The sequence below is a fragment of the Phaseolus vulgaris genome, chromosome 7 (genome assembly GCF_000499845.2).
Source record: "Phaseolus vulgaris cultivar G19833 chromosome 7, P. vulgaris v2.0, whole genome shotgun sequence".
Classification (NCBI taxonomy): Eukaryota; Viridiplantae; Streptophyta; class Magnoliopsida; order Fabales; family Fabaceae; genus Phaseolus; species Phaseolus vulgaris.
Window position 1 is genome coordinate 20,267,577 of NC_023753.2, and position 25,716 is coordinate 20,293,292.

The following is a 25,716-nucleotide window of genomic DNA, read 5'->3' on the forward strand; positions in this document are numbered from 1 at the left end:
CATAAACTTCAGATACTCAGCAATTTCATCAGGCTTTATTTCGCTTGATCTAGGACGCATATCCTCATCATCCTCCACATTATCATCATAGAAAAAAATTTCTGAATGTGTCATTAACCATGACATGTATAGGATTATTACCAGAAACTTTATGCTCATTTGATTGGAAAACTGGAGGTGTTTTAGTCGTATTTTGTACAAAACATGTCTCGCCATGTAGAAGCCAAAATGTATAACCTTTTGGAAAAGGATGAAGAATCAAGTGCTCATGTGTTGCTTCTTGAGTTTGCCATTTTTTAAGATTTCATTTCGGACATGGGCAAATTATCTTACCCTCAACGCTCTTATTAGCAAATGCAAATTCCAAAAATTTATTCAATCCGTCCATGTACTAACATGTATTTCGAGGCATGTTAATCCAAGACTTATCCATGTCTAAATGGAATTGTTTGATAAAAATAAAGCAAACCTAGCATGAAAGTTTGAAAAAAAACATGTGTCAACAAGAGTATTAGAATGCGTAAAAGAATAGAAGTGAAATAAGTGTATAAAGAAGTTGTACAGAGTGTATGAAGAAGATATGAAAGTGATAAAAAAATATATTTTATTTCTATTTGAACTCAATTAATTATTTCTATTTTCATGTTTCTTTTTTAAATTATTTTAGAATTATAAGAGATTATTTTTACTGGACTACGTACTCCATATATTTTAATAATTTTTTTATGTCTTAGTCATTTCTTATCATGCAACATTTGAAACTTATTTCTCTAAAACTAAAAAAAGACAAGGAAAAAAGTTGTCTCATCTGAAATTGTTTAAAATAATAAAAAATTGGTGTTGTGGTATTGAGTTTGATGATGGAAGAATTGACCGTGACACTTTTACTTCAATTGTTTTGAACCTGTTGGTGATGGAGGACTTCGACACTGACCTAAAGTACATATAAAAAAGATTGAGACGACCACTGTACGCTAGGTTTTGTGCTTGGTCCATCTGTTTATAATTTTTGATGTATTTTTTATATTTGTCATTAAAACTTAGAAATTAAAGATAAAAAATAGTACAAAATATATGATTTTTTTACATATAAGAACTAAGATAATATTTGTTTGACCATAAAGATCTAATATAAATAATGTTTAATTGATTTTTATTCATTCAGTAACAACCAATTATTCAATCAAAATAATCTCTTTTTTTAATTAAATTTATATATGGTTATAACCAATTATTCAGTAGGCCCTGGTTATATATATACACCCCCAACTAATGGAGGTCTAGATTTCCAAAAGCATGTATTATCAAACCAAGCGATTTGCCTACTGAGATCCTCATTATGGTAAAATAAACTTGCAGTCAGTATAATTATTCTCTTTAATTCCGCAAGTTGCCTAGCTATTTGGTTTGGCATTATCTGCAAATAAACTAACAGAATGGGGACGTGAAACAGTTTTTAACCCAACACATAGTAAAAGTGAAACAGTTTTTAACAAAAATAGGAAAGCAGAAGCTACTAGCCCAAACAGGAGTTAAAAGATATAAAGCATCTAGTAACAATGAAAAAGCTAGACTAATAAATGTCAAATAATTTATGTAAAGTAGGTTTTTCATGTGGTGGTGCAGGGAAGTTAGTCTAGGTGGTTAATGATCCTACCGGTTGACTTAGCGCAAGAACGATGCCTCGTCACGATCTTCCCTCACCAGCTTTAACACCACGTGCGCTTCAAGTCCACGCTACAGATTGTCTCTCTGAGAACCTGAAAACACAGTATGGCGCCTCTACGGCCGGTGGTGCTCCGACGCTCAAGTAAGTAACAGGAACACCCAAAAACTGAGAGAAAACTAAGTGCTGTAGGACCGTACTCAAGTGTTCTCAACAAAAATAATGAGCCGTAATGAACGTACCTCTGCCAATTCTGTTAAGTTTACCTTTTATACCTAGGTATTTTCTCTCTCCAGACGGTTACACTTTGGACGCGTGGCTCGCATCCAACTCTACGCGTGTCACCATCTGGGGTAATCCGAGCGTCATTTCTATGCAGCATCCAACACTACACGTGTCGTCATCTGGGCTAGGGTAATTTGAGCGTCATTTTTATGCAGCATCCAACCCTACACGTGTCATCATCTGGGCTAGAGTGACTTAAGTGTCATTTCCATGTAGCATCCTGTTATGCGGCCAAATCTCCTATTCAAGGTATAACCTAGCACGTAACACGCTCTGGAACGCCACCCGACAAAGCGAGTATTGGATGCAACAAAGTACATCATCTCTGTGATATCGCTTGTCGTAGGTGCCACCTTCCTCCCCACCACGCCATGCATGTTCTAGCTGAGGGAACCTTTCCATCGACGAATGTCCACTCTGGGAATCCCGTCATCCATGAGCAAGTTGTGTCCTCCAACTCACTTAACCTCCATGCTTCATGCTGACGTAACGATCATCTTTACTGAACTTACACGCCTGAACCTCCAACAGCTTCAACCAAGTTACTGGGAAATCCGGCGATGTTCCTCTTGCGGCGACTCCTGACCACCCGATCTTCCATCATCTAACACGGCGATGATACGAAAACCTGGCGACAACCGACTATGTACACTGTAGAACGCCACTTCCACAAACGGCGACTATGTTAACTTCTTGACCATTCATCTTTCTCCTGTCCACGTGTCCCGCTAAGCACGCCCCACGTAGTCACTTACTATCCACGTCATCACACCCGATGACCTGATCGGTACACAATCCCCCCAGTCTTAAGCTGTGACTTGTCCAACGAAAAGACTAAGGAGTCGAATTTTCGGTGATCTACGTGGCTTTGTGCACTGGCGCTCATACTGTTTACTGATTTGACATTTCACCAACCCCCTCCGATCAAATGACACGTGGACTTATCAACGACTATTATTCATTGCCGTTTACGCTTCTTGCAATGTTCAAAATTCTTAAAACCTTCGCGCCACTTCATTGTTTCATTATCTTCTTCTTCACTCCAAACTCCCGAAACGCTTCAGCGAACGCTTCGTCTCCCTCGATCATCATCTTGCTCAACACACCTCTGATCATCAAAAGGTAACTTTTTATCTCTCCCACTGACATTTGCTGCATTTTAATCGGTTTGCATCATCCACTAACTGTCTGGAGCATACGTTGTGGGTTGTTTCTGTTCTTTGCTTCGCCTTTTCCTACGTTTAGGTTTTGATGGAGATCAAGCTCAAGTGGACATGGAGGCCAATCAACAAGATCAAGAAGAGGTAGAGGCGCAAATAGAGGACGCCCATGGAGGTCAAAGCCCACCTCAAAGGCTTACAAGAAGCATGTTCAAAGCTTTAGGAGCTAGGGGACAATTATTTTCTCTTTTTGTAATTTCTTTGGTTGAAGGTGCTTAGAGGGAAACATTAGAAACCTCTATTGTTATAGCATCTTTTAGTCTTTAGTTAGGAGTCTTAGGGGGGGTGTGTTAGTAGATAGGTGTAGGAGTAGAATAGGAGGTGCCAAAGTGAAGGAAGAGGTCACACCTTCCTCATGCATTGTTTTAGGCGCCGATTCTAGTAGCTTTTAGGAGGGAGTTTTTGAATTTGTGTAGCTTGCATTTCAGCACCTTAGGCTATAAATAGAGGTGCTCCCTTTGTATTTTTCAGATTGGAATTTAGACTAAAGAAACTATACTCAATTTTTGAGAGAGCATTGGAGAGCTTTTGAACCTTCTTCTCTAGTCTTATCTTGAAGGATCCATGGTGTCCTCAAGTGGCGTGATCATCCAACCTTACATCCATCTTCATGAGCATTCTTTTCTCCTTCCTTCCTTCTCTTTCAATTGTTCAAGTTTAGCTTGTGTTCTTGAGTTTTGGTTCGGTTATTTTATGTTTCCAGCAGCTGTTCTTCTTTTTCTCTGTTTTTGGTTCGGTGCTTTTCTGTTTCCAGCACTCCTTTTCAATTCACTTTCCTTTTAATTCATTTTGTTCGGTTCACTTTAGTTCTTTCACAATTCTATTCGGTGCTTTTGATTTTTACCTCTTTTTGTTGGTTCAATTTGACAATATGAGGAACTTCCATATGAGTTTGGATTTGGTGCTAGTTTTGGTGAGTTCTTGACTTAGAACATTGATCCAATTCTAAGAAAAAGTGCCTAACAATTGTCCAACTCAAGTTGATTCCTAAGAATGTCAAGAATCATTCTCTTCTTTGCTATTGGAATCACATCAGGTTTTCTAGCTTTCTCTCTGCGAGCCCCACTTGTTCGTTCTGTCTTCTTCTTTTCAGTTGAGTCATTCTGTTTATGAACTCTCATCTCTTCCCTTTTTCATCTTCTTTGTAGCTATTCTGATGGCTCGCACCCAAATCACTTCAAACCCTCCTCCATCTTATCAAAACTCTCCGCTGAAAACTCGTAGGGTCAACCCTTCCTCTTCTCGCAATCCACCAAGGGATCCCAGTATCCCTTCGAGCCAGGCCGTGAGACCCGCGTCCTCTCGACCCAACCAACCGCAACCAACCCCACCTCAAACCAACGCGGCTGTGAGACCCCCTCCTGACTAGAAACAGTTGTACCCCTTGGCTACTTCAGCTTTGCTGGGTGAGACCTCTTCCATCAACACCGACATCGACGTCCTTCGCCTCAAGAAAGGTGATCAAGCTCACCTTTCCTTCAACAAGGAGCATGATGACAAGGTGACCGTTCGTCCTTGTCCCCCTGGGGAGCCCATCTGCACCGACGACCAGGGGAACAATGGTGAACCCTTCTGCTTCGTCTATGCCACCATGTTCAAGAAGGTCAAGCTCCGCTTCCCCTTTACTCGCTTCGAGAGGGAGCTCTTGACTGAGCTCGACATAGCCCCCGCCCAGCTACATCCCAACAGCTGGGCATTTGTCAGGGCGTACCAGATCATTTGCGCGCACTTGGGACACCCAGCCTCCGTGGACGTGTTCCTCTTCTTGTTCGAGGCCAAGAACCCAGGTGATCGTCTGTGGGTCAGCCTCAACGGGGTTGCTGGGAGGTCCATCCTCTCCATCTTCCAGCAATCCTACAAGGAATGGAAAGGCAAGTTTGTGCGCGTTTGCTGCAATGACCAAGACCCCACCCTCCTCGACGGATTTCCCTTGTATTGGGTGAACAAGGGAAAGAAGGAGTCTAAGGACAACTTCAGGAGGGCTAGAGGTCCAGAAAAGATGGGGGAGCTCGACAAAGATCTATGCAACTTCTGGAAAGGAGTTGCCTCCTCCAACATAACCTTGGCTACCTCCTCCATCATCACCTACGAATTCCACGAAAGTCAGCTGGACTTTCATATAGGTTTGTCTTCCCCTCATCTTCGAGTTCCCTTTCCCTGAATTCGCATCACCCTGTCTTTTATATTGATGTTGCTTGTGTCATTCTGATTTGCATGTAGTCTTGACTAGTTAGTCCATGCATTAGCTCACACTACTTATTTTCTTGTGTATCATCAATTGCTTGAATTGGACTGGTTTGTGATCATTGGTTTCTTTATGTAGATACAATGTTGGGGAAAGAAAAGACGGCTAGGTTGCGCTCCATTGTCAAACTTCATAATCTGGCGGCGGGCTCCCAAACCATACACAACTCTGTCGCAGAAGCCGCTGCTGCCCAAGGCAAATCTCCCCAGATTGGTCCATCCACTGTCGTCGCTCTTCCTGCCCCTGAGCGAAAGAAGCTGCTACTAAAAAGGGCTAAGAGGAAGGCCCCCAAGGTGGTGTCGGACGAGGAGGAAGACGAAAGCACCGAAGACGGGCTAGTCTGTAAGAGGAAAAGGGCGAGTGTAGCTGAGCCACCAGCAGTTGAAGGCACCAGCCCCAACTACGCCGAAAACCCCCTCAGCGCCTCCACACCCTTCGAGTCTGCTGGGGATGTTCTCCCTTCAAACGCCTCAGCTGCTGGAGCTACACAAGAACAGCTTGCGGATACGCAAGCTTTCCCTCAACCTGCAGCGGAGCTACCTGCCTCACCTCCACACCACGAGATTCCCCTCGCCATCCAATCTTGTGAGGGTGGTGGCGAGAATCAACCTTCAACACCTCCTCCAACTCACGCTCTTCCAGCCCCTCTCCAGGAAGCTCTGAAGTCCTTCACTGCGCACCTAAATGCCATGGTTGTCGAGAACCTTCCTCAAGTTGTTGGTGAAGCTCTGAAGGATTCCCTGAGCAAGTTCGAAATCGACAACCGCATTCATCAGGAAGAGGCGAGCACCGCGAGAGCCGAAGCTGATAAACTCAAATGTGACATGCTGATGCAAGGGCTAGAGTTCTCGCGGGTGGAAAATGCTCTCAACGATGAGCTTCGAAGTTTGCGCAAGGATAGAGCTGAATTGCGCCCGAAACTGCATGCCAAACTTCAAGACGCTGTTGAGTTAGAGAGTAAGCTCGTCCCTATGAGGGCCAAAATAGTTGAGCTAGAGGAAGCCCAAAAAACTGGCGAGGCCAAGATGGCTAAACTGGAGAAGACATCAACTGAGAGAGAAACCCTTCTGGGACAAGTCGAAGCAGATCGGGACAAGAAATCCAAAGAACTGAGCGAAACTACCGCAGAGCTTGCCCAAGCGCGTGAGGAGAACAGTGGGTTAAAGAAGAAGATCGACGAGCTTGAACTTGAGGCTGCCCAAGTTCTTACATCAGGCTTTGGGGCTGCTTTGGAGGAGTTTGCTTGAGAATTCCCTGACCTCTCTAAGTTTTCAATGTACAATGAAGTGGTGGATGGCAAGATCATGCCTTCAACTTAACTGCTCCCATTTGCCACTTCAATTTTTTCATTTTGAAAACTCTTGTATTTAACTTTGATTTATCTGTAATAGCTTTCATTCCGTTCAAACAGCTTTGATATATATATATATATATATATATATATATGTGGCTCTAACTTTATCTGTTGCGCGATCATCTGATGTAACTGGCTAGCTTTTACTCAACCCAATTAACTTAGCACAAACTGATGCTTAATTCTCTGGAAATCAACTTAACCTGAACAAACTGTTAGTCTATAGCGATAACATTTAACACGAAATCACTTACTGGGCAGTGGCGTAGGTCAATCTTAGTATCTGAAATATCGCTTGCCTGATCTGCCAAGTGACACGTGTATTTCTATGTTATCGCCTAAAACTTTCCTGATCTGGTTCTCGCCGTGTAATCTTCTTTCTATCTCAATCTCAAAGCCATACGCTTTCGGCGACGCCATTTTCCTTTTAGCTGAAAAGCGTCCTCTGTGGTGCCACCTCATGACTTCATCTTTGCTCGACTGGAAGGAGAGCTGCCTTTCGGATCTCCCTCTACCTTCCATGAGTCTTTAACCTGAGATAACTTAAATCATTGTTCCCTCATCTGGGGGTAGAGCCGCCTTTCGGATCCTTCTCTACCTCCCTGAGTTTTAGAACAATGATGTAGGTGGTGAGGTGTCCTCTGCGAACCTTCCCCAACCATCCTTTAACTTCTTTTTTAACTGGTCTTACTAGGTCAATATTGATATTTCACTTAAGGAAAAAGGCGTTTTCCATCAACCTTCCTTTCCCATACTTAAAATCATTAACACCCCTGACTTTTCAGTTTTATCTTGCCTGAACTCACTCGAGGGTGAGAAGGACTTTTCCTGGTGCCTCAACTTGCCCAGGGGTTACATCTCTTCCTCCCCTGGATGCACTGGGGACTTTCAAACTTGCCTCGATTTGCTTACGCCAAGAGGTCTTGCGATGTATTCTTGCCTATATTCGCTCAAGGCGAGGAGGTCTTTTTTAATCTTTTTTCGCCTGCACCCGCTAAAGGCGGGGAGGACTTTTTAATCTGATCGCCAGATGGCGATGAGGACTCAAAAACTTTATACATGTGCCTCCGATCGCCGGATGGCGATGAGGACTTAAAACTTTATGCTTGTGCCTCCGATCGCCAGATGGCGATGAGAACTTAAAACTTTATACTTTAAAACTTTGTACTGAATGCATGCAATATGAGTCCACCGGTTCCTTAGATTACACAAGGGCGACAAGGTCTCTTTTCCGAAAACTTAAAAACGATAAGCATGCAAACTTAATGAACTTGGAAACTTTGATAAACTTTGAAACCTTCTTTATCGGGTGGCCTCGTTAAAAACCCTCCTTAGAGAAAAAAGAGTGCCCCCTTGAAAAACTGTTTTAATTGAAACTGCTTTAAACTATTCAAGTTAATCACTACTTACAATGCTTTAACTGTAATAAAACTTGAGATGGGTGGTGTTCCAAGTACGAGGAATCGCCCCTCCTTCGAACGTCTCCAAGCGGTAGACACCGTTTTTGAGTGCTTCGGTTATTCTAAACGGTCATGTCCACTTCGGCGACAATTTGTTCTCCATCTCATACTGGTGGGCCTTCCTCATCACCAGATCGCCATCTTTGAATCGCCTTGGTTTTATTCTAGAGTTGTACCTGCGTTCAACTCTTCTCTTCACTGCTTCAGCCTTCACCCGTGCTTCCTCCCTGACTTCATCCAGCAAATCCAAATTCATTCTCCTTTCTTCATTCGAGTCTTCCGCCACAAAGTTCTGGAATCTCGGCGAGCTTTCCTGGATTTCAACTGGAATCATTGCATCACACCCATACACCAAAATAAACAGGGTTTCATGGGTTCCTGATTGCTCAGTGGTATGATATGCCCACACTATACGGGGAACTTCTTCAGCCCAAGACCCCTTGGCCTTCTCCAACCTCCTCTTCAAACCTCTCAACAAAACCCGATTGGCTGACTCCACTTGCCCATTCGTTTGTGGGTGCTCCACAGAAGCAAACACCTGTTGTATTCCAACATCCTCGCACAGCTTCTTCAACAGGTGACTTGCAAATTGAGTCCCATTATCTGATACTAAACGCTTGGGCACGCCAAACCGACACACAATATTCTTCCACACGAAACTCTGAATTTTGTGCGTGGTGATCTGGGCTACTGGTTCTGCTTCAATCCACTTCGTGAAGTATTCGATCGCCACAACCAAGTACTTCATTTGCCTGATCGCCAATGGAAAGGGTCTCAGAATATCAATTCCCCATGTATGGAACGGCCAGGGGCTGTAAATTGACTTTAGCTCTTCTGGAGGCGCCTTGTGCCAATCGGCGTGCTGCTGGCATTACTTGCAACACTGGGCATATTTCTTACAATCTTCCCTCATTATGGGCCAATAATAACCTGCATGGAGAGTTCTTGTTGCCAAAGCTCAACCCCCGATGTGACTCCCACAAATCCCCTCATGGAGCTCAGCTATAATTCTCGTGCACTTCTCTCCGTGTACACATACTAAAAGGGGATGTGTAAACCCAAACCTGTACAACTCGCCATCAACGAGGGTGAACCTGCTGGAGTTCTTCTTTATCTTTCTAGCTTTCGTCGAGTCCAGTGGGAGCACGCCATCCGCCATGTAGCGCTGGTATGGCGTTATCCATGTATCTGGCTCATGCATAGCACAAACTTGCATCATCTTTACCTCTCCCACTGGATGTGCTCTAACTCTCGGCGTCCTCAAAGTCTCCTGAGTCAAGGATCTATAACTCCTCGCCATCCCTTCCATCGATTTGCAAATTTGAAGAACCTGGTGATCTGCCACAAATGCTCGAGGTGTCTTCGAAGTTTCTTGTATGATGGTCCTCTGCCTGCCCCCCTTGCCCGAATTGGCGAGCTTGGCTAGCAAGTCAGCTCGGGCATTCTGCTCCCTTGGCACGTGTACCACTTCAAACAAAGCAAAAGACCGTTTTAACTCTTGCACATACTCCCGGTAAGCCGCCATATGCGGATCTTTGGCCTGAAACTCGCCAGTTACCTGCCCAGTGACCAATAACGAATCACTCTTGGCCACCAGCACCTTTGCCCCCATTTCCTTTGCCAACAAAATTCTGGCGATCAAAGCCTCATACTCCGCTTGATTATTGCTGGCTTTGAAGGCAAACCTCAGAGATTGTTCTATCAACACACCGTTGGGCCCCTCCAAAATAACTCCAGCTCCGCTACCCTGCTGGTTAGACGACCCATCCACTGAGAGCACCCAACGAAAATCATCCCCTCACTCTGCGCTTTTTCAGAAGAGAGCTCGACCACAAAGTTAGCGAAGATTTGCCCCTTGATCGGTCCTAGGGGCTCATACTTAATATCGAATTCCGACAACTCCACCGCCCATTTTACCATCCTTCCAGCTACATCCGGTTTCTTCAAAACCTTCTGGATGGGTAAATCAGTCATTAATAACACTGTAAAACTCTGGAAGTAATGACGCAGCCTCATTGCTGAAAACACAACCGCCAGTGCTGCCTTCTCTAAGGCCTGATATCTCACTTCTGGGCCCTGCAACACCTTACTGATGAAATAGATAGGTTTCTGGACTTGATCTTGATCATGGGCGAGTACCGCACTTATTGCCTTCTCAGCTATGGCAAAATACAATCTGAGTGGCGTTCCCATTTGAGGTTTACACAAAACCGGCGGGCTCGCCAAATACTCTTTGAGCTTCACAAAAGCTTATTCACATTCCCTCGTCCAGACAAACCTATTATTCCTCTTCAGACATTGGAAATACGGGTGGGCTTTCTCCCCACTGGCAGATACGAATCGAGACAGGGCGGTCATCCGGCCTGTAAGCTGTTGGACCTCCTTTACGGTGGCAGGACTCCTCATCGCAAAAATGGCGGCACATTTGTCGGGATTTGCCTCGATTCCCCTCTCAGTCAAAAGAAATCCCAGAAACTTCCCTGCCTCTACGCTGAAAATGCACTTCTCGGGATTCAACTTCAGCTTGTACTTGGCTATTGTAACGAACAACTCTTCTAGATCAGTAACGTGCCTGGTATTTTCCAGAGATGTCACGACCATATCGTCGACATATGCTTGCACATTCCTCCCAAGCATAGCCGCAAGCACCTTATCCATTAGCCTCTGGTACGTGGCTCCCGCATTCTTCAGCCCAAAGGGCATCACCTTGTAGCAATAGCATGACCTCTCCGTCATGAAAGCAGTCTTTTCCTCATCCATCGGGTGCATCTTAATCTGGTTATATCCCAAGAAGGCGTCCAAGAAACTGAGCAACTTACACCCTGACGCACTATCCACCAGGGCATCTATACTTGGCAAAGGATAAGAATCCTTTGGACAGGCTTTATTTAAATCCGTAAAATCAACGCACATCCGCCATTTCCCATTGCTCTTCTTGACCAGGACGACATTGGCGAGCCATTCCGGATATTGAATCTCCCTGATATGGCCTGCCGCAAGGAGTTTCTGCGTCTCGTCCCTGATCGCCTGTCTCTTTTCTTCGTTAAACTTTCTTCTTCTTTGTCGGATTGGTTTGACTTGAGGATCCATCGCTAGGCGATGACACAAGAAATCAGGGTCAATTCCCGGCATGTCTGAAGCAGACCATGCAAACGCATCCAGATGCCTTTTTATTACCTTGGCGATCTGGTCTTGTGTCTCACCATCTAAAGTCTTCCCCAGCTTAAACGTTTTGCCGTCAATCTTCTTCTCAAGCCAATCCTCGACCGGCTGAGGCCTCTTCTCACTGGCGATCAGCACTCTCGCGATTCCTGACTCCCTGGCGACTTCCGGGCAGTCCTTCTCTTCCTCAACCCGAGCGACGTTCTCGCACCTCGCCTCAACATCCACCATCACCACATCCCTTTCGGTGGCCACCTCAAACGCTGTGTCCACAACTCGCCGATTTTCCTGTTTAGGCTCCACACCAGGGGGCGGCGTTGTGGTTACATGGCACACTGATCTCTTGTTCTTGAGGCTGTTTTCATAGCACTTCTTTGCCTCCTTTTGATCAGAGCGGATGGTGATAACCACCCCCCCCCCCCATTGAAGGTAACTTGACCTTCATGTGCCTCGTTGAAGGCACAACACCTATCCTGTTGAGTGTTGGCCTTCCCAACAAGATATTATATGCCGAAGGAGCGTTCACAACAAGGTACCTGATCTTCTCTGTGCGCGAGGCCACCCCATATGTGAACGTCGTTCTTAACTCAATGTACCCCCTGACCTCCACTTGATCACCAGCAAAACCATATAAGCAGCCCCCATAAGGCATCGTTCAGCGAACGTGGCGGGGTGGCTTCTGATCAGCGATTCACTAAACGGTCCAGGCAACACGCCCTTTTTGAAGGCATGCACAAACATATCTTCATCCTTACCTGGCAAGCGGACAATCTGAGCCCCGAATCTGTTCAAAAAATCCTTCAGAGACTCCCCTTGATACTGCCTCACATCGAACAGATCGTAAGACACCAACGGCGGTGCCTTGTTTACTATGTACTACTCGACGAACATCTTGGAGAACTGCTGGAAGGTGGTAATGTGGCCGGTAGGCAGACTGACGAACCACTCCAGCGTTGTTCCACTGAGAGTACTCATAAACACCTTGCAGTAGACTGCATCCGAACCGCCTGAGAGCATCATCTGCGTGTGAAACGCCGTGAGATGAGCCTCAGGATCCTCCACCCCGGTGAAAGATGCTTTCACCGATACCGCATTTGCAGGGACCACCGTGTCCATGATCTCCTGAGAAAATAGCATTGGAAAAGTACGCGGAGGGGACGGGGGCACAGATTTGTCCCCAGTCGCACGCTCCTTCTATCCCTTAAGGGCTTTACGTAACTCTTCATTGACTCTGTTAAGGTCTTCATTTCTAGCCTGTGAGGCCACTAGTGCCTCGTGCATTCTCTCTTGTTCAGAACGTGATGCAGCCACGTTCTCCTGCAACGTCCTCATCATTTCCATCACCTGCGCCATAGATACAACGTCCTCTTCGGTTGACGGCGCGACTGAACTGGATCGCGTTGTCCTCATCCTTTCTCAACAAACTTCAGGAAATCACACCAAAATCGTAATCACAAACACTCCGAATCAGAACAAGATTGCGAACTCTTCGAACAAACTATAGAGAGACGATTGATCCAGCAATCAACCGATAGAAACCTCAACAACTCAGAGAAACTCCACTTTACTGATTAGAACCCCAAGCAAACGGTGAAACTTCGGAAAACCAACTGCGACAGCAAGCAGTCGAACAGAAATCACCAAAACTTCAATAAACCTGAACCGAGGTTAGGAATCACCTTTTACACGGCCCCACGGTGGGCGCCAGATGATCCTGCCGGTTGACTAAGCGTAAGAACGATGCCTCGTCACGATCTTCCCTCACCAGCTATAACACCACATGCACTTCAAGTCCACGCTACAGATTGTCTCTCTGAGAACTTGAAAACACAGTATGGTGCCTCTGCGGCCGGTGGCGTTCCGACGCTCAAGTCAGTAACAGGAACACCCAAAAACTGAGAGAAAACTAAGTGCTATAGGACCGTACTCAAGTGTTCTCAACAAAAATAATGAGCCGTAATGAACGTACCTCTGCCAATTCTGGGCTAGAGTGACTTAAGTGTCATTTCCATGTAGCATCCTGTTATGCGGCCAAATCTCCTATTCAAGGTATAACCTAGCACGTAACGCGCTCTAGAACGCCACCCGACAAAGCGAGTATCGGATGCAACAAAGTACATCATCTCTGTGATATCGCTTGTCGCAGGTGCCACCTTCCTCCCCACCACGCCATGCATGTTCTAGCTTAGGGAACCTTGCCATCGACGAATGTCCACTCTGGGAATCCCGTCATCGATGAGCAAGCTGTATCCTCCAACTCACTTAACCTCCATGCTTCATGCTGACGTAACAATCATCTTTACTGAACTTACACGCCTGAACCTCCAATAGCTTCAACCAAGTTACTGGGAAATCCGGCGATGTGCCTCTTGCGGCGACTCCTGACCACCCGATCTTCCATCATCTAACACAGCGATGATACGAAAACCTGGCGACAACCGACTATGTACACTGTAGAACGCCACTTCCACAAACGGCGACTATGTTAACTTCTTGACCATTCATCTTTCTCCTGTCCACGTGTCCCGCTAAGCACGCCCCACGTAGTCACTTACTATCCACGTCATCACACCCGATGACCTGATTGGTACAGTTAACAATGCTGAAGGGAAGGTATCTAATGTATAGGACATGTTTAAATCACAGCAAATGGGTTATAACAAAGTTAAATGTTTAAATCACAGCAAAAGGAATGTCACCAATCTCGACTTGAACCCATCCAAATGGATTTAAGCATATTCAACTTTTCAACGATAAAAAAATTAGTTCAAATAGCAAAAGGGTAATGGATTGGCAAAATTCCAACCACTTACTGAATGTGAGAACTTGTTGTGCTCAAAGCTTCAACAACTGTGTCTAGCTCACCATTAGTTAGTAGTAATGTATCTTGCAACATTCAGCAACCAGTTTGTAATAATATCAACAAAATTGCTTTCTTAATGGAAACTGACACAGTTTCTAATTAGCACACACAGGTCTCCATCTTATATTGTCTAAAGGACATTTCTATGCAGAAAGAGATGCCTTTACACCTCCTAAACATAAAACATGAAACATGGTAAATTTAACATGATTGACTGCTTTTCTTTCGCATCCTAATCAAAACACAAATTTTCCTCCTAGCATTTATCTAGCCTTCAAAAACAGAATAGAAAACAAACTACACGAAGTTTAAAAAAACCCAAAAAAAATCTTCTAAGAAAGAAGAAACACCCTCTACAAAGAAATCAAACAGACTATGCACACTCATCCAACCATATCAAATGACTAGGACAATAATAACATGATATACAGCTTGAAAGAACCATACATGTTTACTCTTTATTTAGCAACATATAAAAGAGCAAGTACAAACCAACCAAAGCACTTTCACCTCGTGGTTCAGCTCGCAAAATTTAATTAGAACTTAGGAAGTTCTGTCTATACCAGGTAAAAAAAATACCAAACCAAAGAAAACCGTTACCATTCCATATTATACCACAACTCTTGTGAGTCGGTAGCTAACTGGCTCACAATAATCTGAATATGCGATTGCAATTTAAAACCTTGTATCATTGATTAATCCATTCTCATTCTTCTTCTACAAAATTTAGAACCCAACAATAATCATTCTAATCAGTGATATATAAAACCTTGAATCATTGATCAATTCACCACCTTTCTTCTTCTGCAAAATAAGGCCTCTTCCCAACCAATTCAACAACTCTCTTCGCAGCACCAAAGTTTAGTTAAATGGATCCTTACCAAAAATAACCTAATTTAATTCACAAGCAAACCCAAAGAAAACACCAATTCATTTTTATTTCGGTCAAGTTTAGGGTTTATGCTTCAACTACTAATTCAAATAAGCATTTGCAAACACGACATGAGCAACTCAGAAAATTCAATGCCAACTGAAGAAATCGACAATGGAAATAGAGAAAGGATAATGAAAAAAAGAGCAAAATCGATGGTGATGACAGTGGTGTTGCGTTCGCCGGAGAGAACAATGGTGGTGGAGCGTATAGGGGCGTGAGAGAGAGAATATGTACTGAGAAGAGGAAGAAGAAACCAATTACCATGACGAAGCAGCAAAAGCAGGTCCGTGGTGGAGGAGGAGAAACAAGTCCGTGGTGGAGAAGGAGAAGCTCTGTGGTAGAGGATGAGAAGTAGCTCTAAGATGGAAGAGGGAAAGTAGCTACTGTGGAGGAGGAGAAACACTAATGGGTTTTTTAGTCAAAAGTTTGAAAAAGTGAGTATTTTCCTGAGGTTTGAAAATAAATCATTGGAAAAGTTAAAAGAAAGATAATTTTTCTTTTTTTATTAAAAATATTTATATAAAATAAATAAATAAAATTAATTTATTTTAATTAAATAAATATTTAAAAGTAAGAATATTTTTTAAAAAAATTATATGTTTAAACTTACAGATTCAAAAACTTTAAGAATTTAGTTATCAAATATATTAAAAAAAAATTTAAATTTTTTTAATTATATTTATTTATTGAAATTTGAGAAAATTTAAAATATTTTATTGATGTTTTACAATAAACATTTCAAACTTAATGAAAATTAAACAAACTCCATTATTTTGATGAGATTTTAGAATAAATTAATGAAACTTAACAAAGGTTAAAAAGTCTCAACTATTTTGCGGAAGTTTTAAAATAAACCTTTGGAAATTAACTAAGGCTAAAAAATCTCCGTTATTTTGTGGAGGTTTTGAAATAAACCTATGGAAATTAATGAAGGTTAAAAAAAACATCAGTTATTTTGCAGAGGTTTTAAAATAAACCTTTGAAAATTAATGAAGGTTAAAAAAATCTTCGTCATTTTGCCGAGGTTTTAGAATAAACCTTTGGAATTTAACTAAGATTAAAAAACCTCCGTTATTTTGTTGAGGTTTTAGAAAAAACATCCATTAATTAAATCAATTCTTAGGGTTATGTTAACTTCCACTAAATAACCTCCACTAAAACCTTTTTTTTCTTGCAGTGAACTTGACTTTGTTCCCATAAATTTTTATATCAACACCAAAACGAAAAATTGCATAAAATAAAATTACTTTATGTTCTTACAACAAGGACCAAGAACACTTGAAATGGGTTAATCAAGACTAATCCTTCAATCTTGGGCTGAACACTATCTTGGGCCGGGTACTTCTCTCCTTGATGGAAACTCTTGGCTTCTCCTCTCGGCTGGTGCTCTCGGCTTCTCCTCACAACAGGTGGGGGGTACCTGCAAGTCGCTCCGATGCCAAAGTCAGAAAAGGTTTAACGTTCATCAGATAAAATCACTCTTACCTTTTTTCTTACTCTGAACTTCTATTTATAGGGTTTCCTTAATGGCCTTTTCTCCTTTTCTGTTGGACTTTCTCTTTACACCTTTTTATTATTTACACACTCCTCCTGTGGGTTTTAAACTTAATTGGGTTTCATTTTTATAGTAATATTTATATTTTATTTTATTCTTTAACATATATCTTTTTCATTCTCGGTTTAAACCTCTCGGTTTCAACCTTTTTCCCTCGTTTACTCAATGTTGTTCTCGGCCTAAACCTCTCGGTTTTAGCCTACCAGTACACTAGCCCCCGAGACAAAAATATTTTTATTTTAAGTTTAAAGAAATATTTGTGTCTTAATATAATATAATAATGTTTGACGTTTGATTTGATTTGATATGGAACGCTTTGATTTCTGCGCTTTATTTTGCTCAGTTTTCATGACTTGACAGGAACTTGCTATTTTGACCGTTAGATGACATATTTTTCAATGGTGCCACATTGTTTATATCGTTTGAAATTCTAGGGTTTTGTTTGGGCTATAAATAGGTTTGCCATTGGGTTTTTTATGATTGTGTGAGCTTTGCTGCTGTTTAGAAGGAAGCATATTGTCAATCTTCGTTCAATTCTTGCGAAGGTAATGTCTCTTTCAAGTTCTTCTGCTACTGATGAATTTTCAAGCGCGGGTGGTGAATCAACTGGCCGAGTGGTTCGAGAAGAAGTTCCTCCTGAGTCAAAATCTTCTTCTGCTACTCCATCTTGTATGAATGATTCAAGTGGAGCTCCTGCTGTTGATGTTCCTCAAGAATTTGAATTTATCGTACCCCAGAAAAACCTTCGTCCTGGTTATCAATGGGTCAATCCTAAAGTCCGAGAGTATTTCTCGAAGTATCGTTCTGCTAACGAACTTCGGAGTTTTCTTTCCCGTTCTCAGATTTATTATTCTGATATTGAAAATGATATCATTTCATTTCGGCGTGTTGGTGATGTTGATAATGTGTGTCATGGCCGAGAAGGTGATAGCTATGAATTTTTTTATTTTTATGCTTGCTTTTTCAGAGATCTTCATATTCGATTGCCTTTGAACAATTTTCAAATGGGCGTTCTTAATTTTCTTAATGTTGCTCCTACTCAGCTTCATCCTAATGGTTGGGCTGCGATGCAAGCATTCAGTATTTTGTGTAAATTATTGTCACTTTCTCCTAGTCCTTCTGCGTTTCTATACTATTATAGTTCTCGGCCTGGTAAACGGCCAGGGTGGCTATCCCTTATTAGCAAGTCCAATGTGTGTTTTCTTAAGCCTTTTACGTCGTCGTATAAGGATTTTAAAGGAAGTTTTTTCAAAATTCTAATAGAGCCAATAGGAAGAGAATATTTCTTTAATGGAAATTCTCCAAAATTTCCTCTGTATTGGACGAAAGATCCTGTGAAGTTTAACTCAATATCCTTTCATTCGATGGGTGTGGCCGATCGTCATGTTATTGAAGTTTTTAGTCATTTCTCGTATCAAGTTCCCACTCGTGCTTTGCTTCAGTTGTATACTTCATCACATCCTCGAGAAGATCTTACTGGTACGTGGTTATTCCGCATTTTCTTGCTTTTTAGGATAAGTTTTTTAACTTTGCTAAATTTTTTATTGATTTTCAGCTCTGATGGCAAGTACTAATCCGAAAGCTCGATCTTACTTTTCGAAACTGCTTAACAAAGTGGGTGATGTTACTCCCCGACGCGAGAATGTGGTAAATCCTGTTGTGGAAGTAGAAAACGTGGAGCCAGTTGTTAATGTTGACGTGGTGGAACCGACAAGTAATGTTGATGTTGCTGGTCCTTCGAAGAAATCAAAGAAACGAGATAGGAGCAGCAAGAAGTCACGTTCATCTTCTCGGCGCCATCGCCATAGTGGAAATGTTTCATGTGAACCTCTTCCTGAGACGATTTTTAGTGCTACGAATAAATATGCAAAATTCGTTCAAACATCTTTTAGTGAATCAACTTACAATATGCTGAAGAATATGGATGCTACTTCATTAGCGGATTCTGTTATTGAATTATCAAGTAGAAATCTTTTGATTGGAAAAATGATGAAAGAGAAGAATGGAAACTGCGTGTCGTTGTCCGAATTTGAGAAGCTGAAGAATGATCTTGCTGAGTATAAGGATAGGATGAACTCTTTATCATTAGAGTTAGAGAAGGTGGCAAAACAGAAAGAACAACAAGAAATCGAAAATGAAGGTCTTGGAAAAGAAATTTCTGATTTGAAGAATGAAAACCTGAAATGTATTACGGAGAATGCTCAATTGTGCAAGGAGAATCAACTTTTGACCGAGAAGGTATCGGCGCTATCTTCTGCTAATGAATCGGACAAGAAGACCATCAAACTTATGGATGAGGAGATTAATCAGCTAAAGACCAATGTTTTTGAAGCCGAAAGTTTTATATTTGAACAACACAAACTTGGCTTTGAGAAGGCTCTTCAACAAGCAAAATACTTTTATAAAATTCCTATTGATGAAGGTAATTTTGATGTTAAGAAGGAATTTTATAATGGTGAGCTAGTTCCTGCTAATGAGATTCCAGATAATGATGCTGAAGATATTAATATTGAAAATTAGGTATAGGGTTTTAAGGTTTAGTTTGTCGGATACTTCTCGGTTACTTGTGGAGAAGTATAATTGTTTTGGAATGCTAAGCTTGTTGGATATTTGCATTCGTGATGTAATTCCTTTTTTTGGGAACTTTTGTTAATATAAATGTTTAAGCTTTTGTGGTTATCATCGTAATTTTATCCTTTGTTATGTTCTGATAATTCTGTTATAATCGTTGAGGCTTGCTAGTTTTCGGTTCTTTTGTTGAAAGCGTTAGAAATGTTAGAATTATTTGAGTTTACCTCTCGGTTTTAATGATTATTAGTTTAAAGACGACATTTTGTTGGAGTATGAAGATATTGACTGTTATGACTTGGACTTTTCGGTGTTTTTTTTTTTTATTAGTCAAAAAATTGTGAAGTATAAAATTATTAATCAAAAACCTTTAATTTATTAAGGTTGATTCATAATTGATATATTATTGACTGGAATATGCAACTGTCGGTTTAGTAATGTCAGTTGTACGAGTGACTTTCGGTTTTTGGAATTGTGTTTTAGCTCTGATCTTTCGGTTTTCGTTTGAGATAAAATGTTTAAGATTGACAAATTTTAAAGGAAGATTCTGATAGCAGGGATTTTCAAAAAACGAAAGCTAATTCTGATCTTTCGGTTTTCATGTGATTTGAAGATTTTCAAGAATGAGAATTATATTTATGTTTGTTCGGGAGGGATTTCACCTGAAATGAAAGCATCCAAGCCCGAAAAAGTTATGTAAATCGATTCTCGGGTGGGATTTTACCTGGAATGAAAGCATCCAAACCCAAGAAAACTATGTAAATCTATTCTCGGGTGGGATTTCACCTGAAGTGAAAGCATCCAAAGCCGAGAGTTTATGTAAATCTATTCTCGGGTGGGATTTCACCTGAAGTGAAAGCATCTAAGGCCGAGAGACGAAGAATGTATATGTACATAATGGAAGATAACAAAACGGATTGTTTCTTGAGAATTCCTCTTCATTATATGATAAGTAATTTACATCTATTGTAACTAAAATAAAATTTTAGATGACTTGCATTCCAGGTTCTCGGTATCATTTTCTCTTCCAAAGTTTCTAACCTATAAGCTCCATTTTGTAAGTTTTCTAGCACTCTAAAAGGTCCTTCCCAATTGGATGCCAATTTTCCATGTCGTGGATCCTTTCGAGCATCAGTTCGCATTCTCCACACCAGATCCCCTTCTTTAAAAGCCCTAAATCTGACTTTTGCATTAAATCTCTTCATTGCTCTTCGTTTGACTGCAGTCTCTTTTATTTTTGCTTTTTCTCTAAGTTCTTCAATAAGATCAAGATCGGTTCTCAAACACTCATTGTTGATATTCCAGTCTTCCATTTGTCTTCTTAATGTGGGTCCATTAACTTCTACTGGTAACATTGCGTCTGTTCCGTAAGTGAGATTGAACGGCGTTTCTCCAGTTGATGTTTGCGGTGTGCAACGATATGCCCATAAAATCTCCGGTAATTTCTCTGCCCATAATCCTTTAGCAGTCCCCAACCTCTTTTTTAATTGTCCAAGAATAACCTTTTTTGCGGCTTCAGCTTGTCCATTCGTTTGTGGATGTTCGACCGAAGTGGTTGTGGGCTTGATTCCCAAATCTGCATAAAATTCCATAAGTTTTTTGTCAATGAATTGTCGGCCATTGTCACTTACAATAGTATGTGGGATTCCGAATCGACATATCATATTTTTCCATATAAACGTTTGGACTTGCTGTGCCGTTATCTTTGTCAATGCTTCTGCTTCTATCCATTTTGTAAAGTAGTCTACAGCTACTATCATGAATTTTGTTTGGCCTCGTCCAAGTGGGAATGGGTCAAGTATATCAATTCCCCATTTTCCAAATGGCCATGGAGATATGATTTCTTGCAACTCCTGCGCTGGGATATGATTTAAGCTCCCAAACTCTTGGCATTTTCTACATGTTTTGACATAAACTTCACAGTCCTCTCGGATTGTTGGCCAATAATAACCAGCTCTACAAACCTTTGTTGCCATTGTTCGAGCTCCACAATGCAGTCCACAAATTCCTTCATGAAGTTCTTTGACCACATATTCTGCTTGTTCTTTGGTCAAACATTTTAACAAGGGCATAGAGTATCCTCTTTTATATAGCTCATCACCGATTAGAATGAAATTAGCGACTTTCTTTGCTATTTTGACATCCGGCTGAACACCTTGCTCCTGGGTCTTTATGATTTCAATGTATGTGTTTATCCAATCATCTTTGGCTGTTACAATATTGAAGCATTCGTCGAGACTAACTGTCGGATGACTGAGGGTTTGTTGTAGGATGGAATTGTGTTGCACTTGTCTTTGTTGGCTTGCTAACTTAGACAATGAATCTGCTTTCATATTTAATTCTCTTGGAATGTATTTCATCTCGGCCTTGTTAAAACATTGCATAATATTTAAGACTTTATGATAATATTTCATTAACAAAGGGTCTTTTACCTGATACTCCCCGTGCACTTGTCCCACCGACAGCTGTGAATCCGTTTTGCAAAGGACATTTTCCACTCCCATGTCTCTGGCTAATAACAATCCTGCAACAAGAGCTTCATATTCGGCCTGATTGTTGGATGTTTTGAACTCGAATTTGAGCGCCATTTCGACTTGGAAGTTATCGGGTCCTTCAAGTACTATTCCTGCTCCGCTTCCTCTTTTGCTTGACGCGCCATCTACATACAAAGTCCACTGGTCCTGTTGTGCTGATGTTGGCATCTGAATGATAAAATCTGCAAGAGATTGGGCTTTGATTGGTCCTCTTGGTTCGTATTTGATTCCATATTCCGAAAGCTCCATTGACCATGTCACCATTCGACCTGCAAGCTCTGGTTTTTTTAAAATTTTAGATATTGGAAAATCTGTTCTCACTATTACCTGATGATTCTGAAAGTATGGTCGAAGGCGTCTTGCAGCATACACTAATGTTAGGGCAACTCTCTCAACTTTGGGATATCTGGTTTCGGCATTTTGTAGGGTTCTACTCACAAAATATATCGGTTTCTGCTCTGGGTTTTCTTGGATTAAAGCGGCTCCTATTGCTTCATTTGAAGTAACTAAGTAGACTATGATGGGTTGATTAGGTATAGGTTTTACTAAAATTGGAGGTTCAGCCACCATGCTCTTTATTTGAGATAAAGCTTGCTCACATTGTTCACTCCACACAATATTTTCAGATTTTTTCAACAAGTTTATAATCGGTTTAGTTTTCTCAGCCAATATTGGCAGAAATCTTGATAGTGAATTCAACTTCCCTACTAGCCTTTGCACTTCTTTTAGGTTTTTTGGTCTTCCCATCTGCATGATTGCCTCACATTTGTCAGGATTAGCTTCAATTCCTCTGTTTGTCAACATAAATCCCAAAAATTTTCCTCCTCTGACGCCGAAAACGCATTTTTCTGGATTAAGTCGAATATTGTATTTCCTTATTTGAGCAAACACTTCTTCAAGGTCTTCCAGGTGTTTCTGTATCTCATTTGATTTAACAACCATGTCATCAACATACACTTCTAGGTTCTTTCCAATCTGTTCTTTAAACACTTTGTCCATCAATCTTTGGTATGTTGCCCCAGCATTCTTCAAGCCGAAAGGCATGACTTTATAACAATAATTTGCAACATCAGTGGTGAAAGCTGTTTTCGGGATATTAGGTGCATACATCTGTATTTGATAATTTCAACCGTGATTACCATAGGATCATCATGATCTGGATCAATTTCTTGGAAGTCTTCGTCAGTGAAAAGCATTGGTGGTAAAGTTCTTCTTTTGAAAACATGATTAACAGACCTGATATTTCTCCAATGTTGCTTTCGTGCAGATGAGGATTCCTTCCCAGAAAAACCTCCTGAGATCGTATTTATAAACCCCCTAACCGGTCTTCCCAAACTTCGCTCTATGCTTCGTCTTACTGATTGAGTGTTTTGATAGATTCTATCTCTTCTTTCGTCTGGCCTTCCAACCCTTCTTTCGTCTCTTTTTTCCACTTGTTTTTCTCTCCTTTCCAACCTTTCAACCCTTCTTTCACCCAGCTCTCGCCCCCTCGTATCTCTCTCTGGACTCAACCATACTCTTGGATTTCCCCTTTGAACAAAACGTTTTAACTGTCCGACATGAATCAACTCTTCTATTTTATCTTTCAACCCAATACATTCTTCTGTATGATGACCATGATTTTTATGATATTCACAATGTTTGGTGCGGTCTGCCATTTCTGGTGTTCTTTCTTTTCTTGGTGATGGTATTATTTCGGCTGCCATGGCTTCCTGTAAAATTCTTGCTCTGTTCGTATTTAGAGGTGTGTATTGCTGGAACTTTCGAGCTTTGAATTCTTCTCGGGCTCTTCTTGCAACAGGCGGGTGTTCTCTTTCTGTCACCCTCTTCTCGCCTCCATCAACCCTTACTTGGTTTCGAAACTCCCTTAATTCTTCCATTTGCATAAATTTTGATGCCCGTTGCCTTAGTTCATCCAGATTGATCGCAGGTTTCTTGCAAAGACTATCGGCAAATGGTCCCGGTTTTAATGCCGTTATCATATGATGCATGGTGACCTCTGGACTAAGATTTCGGATCCCCAAAGCAACCTTTCCAAAACGTTCCATGAACATTCTTAAAGACTCTCCTTTCTCTTGTCTTATGTTCACTAAGGCGATTGACGTTAAATGATGGGGACGACTAGTTGCAAATTGAGCACCGAACTTTTCTATCAACGTATCAAAACAATCTATACTCAAAGGTGGGAGGCGTGTAAACCAGCTCAATGCTGCCCCTTTCAGAGTTGTAGGAAATACTCTGCACATAACAACATCATTCCATGTATACAAGCTGATTTGAGTAGTATATATTGCAATATGCTCATCAGGATCCGTACTTCCATCATATTTGTCAATGGTTAAGTTCTTCCAATTGTCAGGCAACGGAGTATCGACTATAACATCATAAAACGGATGTTTTCTGGAAGATGTTCCTGCACAAACCCCAGAGTTTTCAAGCCATCTTCTTCTGGTTTGAGAATTTTCATTATATATCCTCTCGTTCACTTGTATCCCCGGTTGGACAGTTTCGAAAGATGAATTCAAAATCGTTTCCTCTTGTAACTTTCTCCTCATGTGTGCGTTTTCGGCTCTTAACATACTCAATTCTTCTTCATTATTCTTTTTTAACATCTCGAATTCTTTTTGTAATTGGACCAACATTGCCATTGGCATGTTAACATTGTCTTCCCGATCTCCACCTTGTTCTCCTCCTTGACTCATCTTGTCTTTAACCCTTCTCAATTGACCCTCGGCCCCACGGTGGGCGCCAAAATGTTCTTACAACAAGGACCAAGAACACTTGAAATGGGTTAATCAAGACTAATCCTTCAATCTTGGGCTGAACACTATCTTGGGCCGGGTACTTCTCTCCTTGATGGAAACTCTTGGCTTCTCCTCTCGGCTGGTGCTCTCGGCTTCTCCTCTCGGCTGGTGCTCTCGGCTTCTCCTCACAACAGGTGGGGGGTACCTGCAAGTCGCTCCGATGCCAAAGTCAGAAAAGGTTTAACGTTCATCAGATAAAATCACTCTTACCTTTTTTCTTACTCTGAACTTCTATTTATAAGGTTTCCTTAATGGGCTTTTCTCCTTTTCTGTTGGACTTTCTCTTTACACCTTTTTATTATTTACACACTCCTCCTGTGGGTTTTAAACTTAATTGGGTTTCATTTTTATAGTAATATTTATATTTTATTTTATTCTTTAACATATATCTTTTTCATTCTCGGTTTAAACCTCTCGGTTTCAACCTTTTTCCCTCGTTTACTCAATGTTGTTCTCGGCTTAAACCTCTCGGTTTTAGCCTACCAGTACACTTTATAAATAAATTAAAATAAAATTTTGAAAAAATTTAATAGGAGAAGAATTCCACAAATTATTTTATAGGTATGTTAATTTTTAATTTTAGAAAATTTAATTTATTTGTTTAATATTTTATTTTGATGTTAACATATAATAGGGATGTGTATCTATTTTTGGTGCAACGAAGTTATTATAGTAATAGTAATATGATTAAACTGAAATAACCTAAAATATTTATTTATATATATATATATATGTATTACAAAATACTGCGAAGTTCAAATTAAACAAAGGCATATATAAAATGTAAATCAGAGAAATTTTTTTAAAATAATATAGAATCTATACAAAACTCTCCAGTACTTCATAGGTACTAGAAGATATTATATTTGTATTGTAACATGTTCTTGTATAGAAATAGATAATTATAGCACAAAATTATCAAACATAACTTTTCTTAATAAATAATTCATACACATTTACTTTTTACTTATAAAAAATATTAAAAAATTTATACAAATTGTTATAATATTTGATGAATTTCAAAAAGTAATATTAGGTTGAATCATTTGAGATAAATTCTCATATG

At 40.9% G+C, this 25,716-nt stretch overlaps 1 protein-coding gene across 1 annotated transcript; it reads right to left on the reverse strand.

Annotated features, from left to right (window-relative positions):
* Positions 1-9,188: 9,188 nt before the first annotated feature.
* On the reverse strand, positions 9,189-9,842 carry LOC137829222 (uncharacterized). The gene has a single exon (XM_068636020.1). The coding sequence runs from the start codon at positions 9,840-9,842 to the stop codon at positions 9,189-9,191; it is 654 nt and encodes a 217-aa protein (XP_068492121.1).
* Between the last annotated feature and the right edge of the window lie 15,874 nt (positions 9,843-25,716).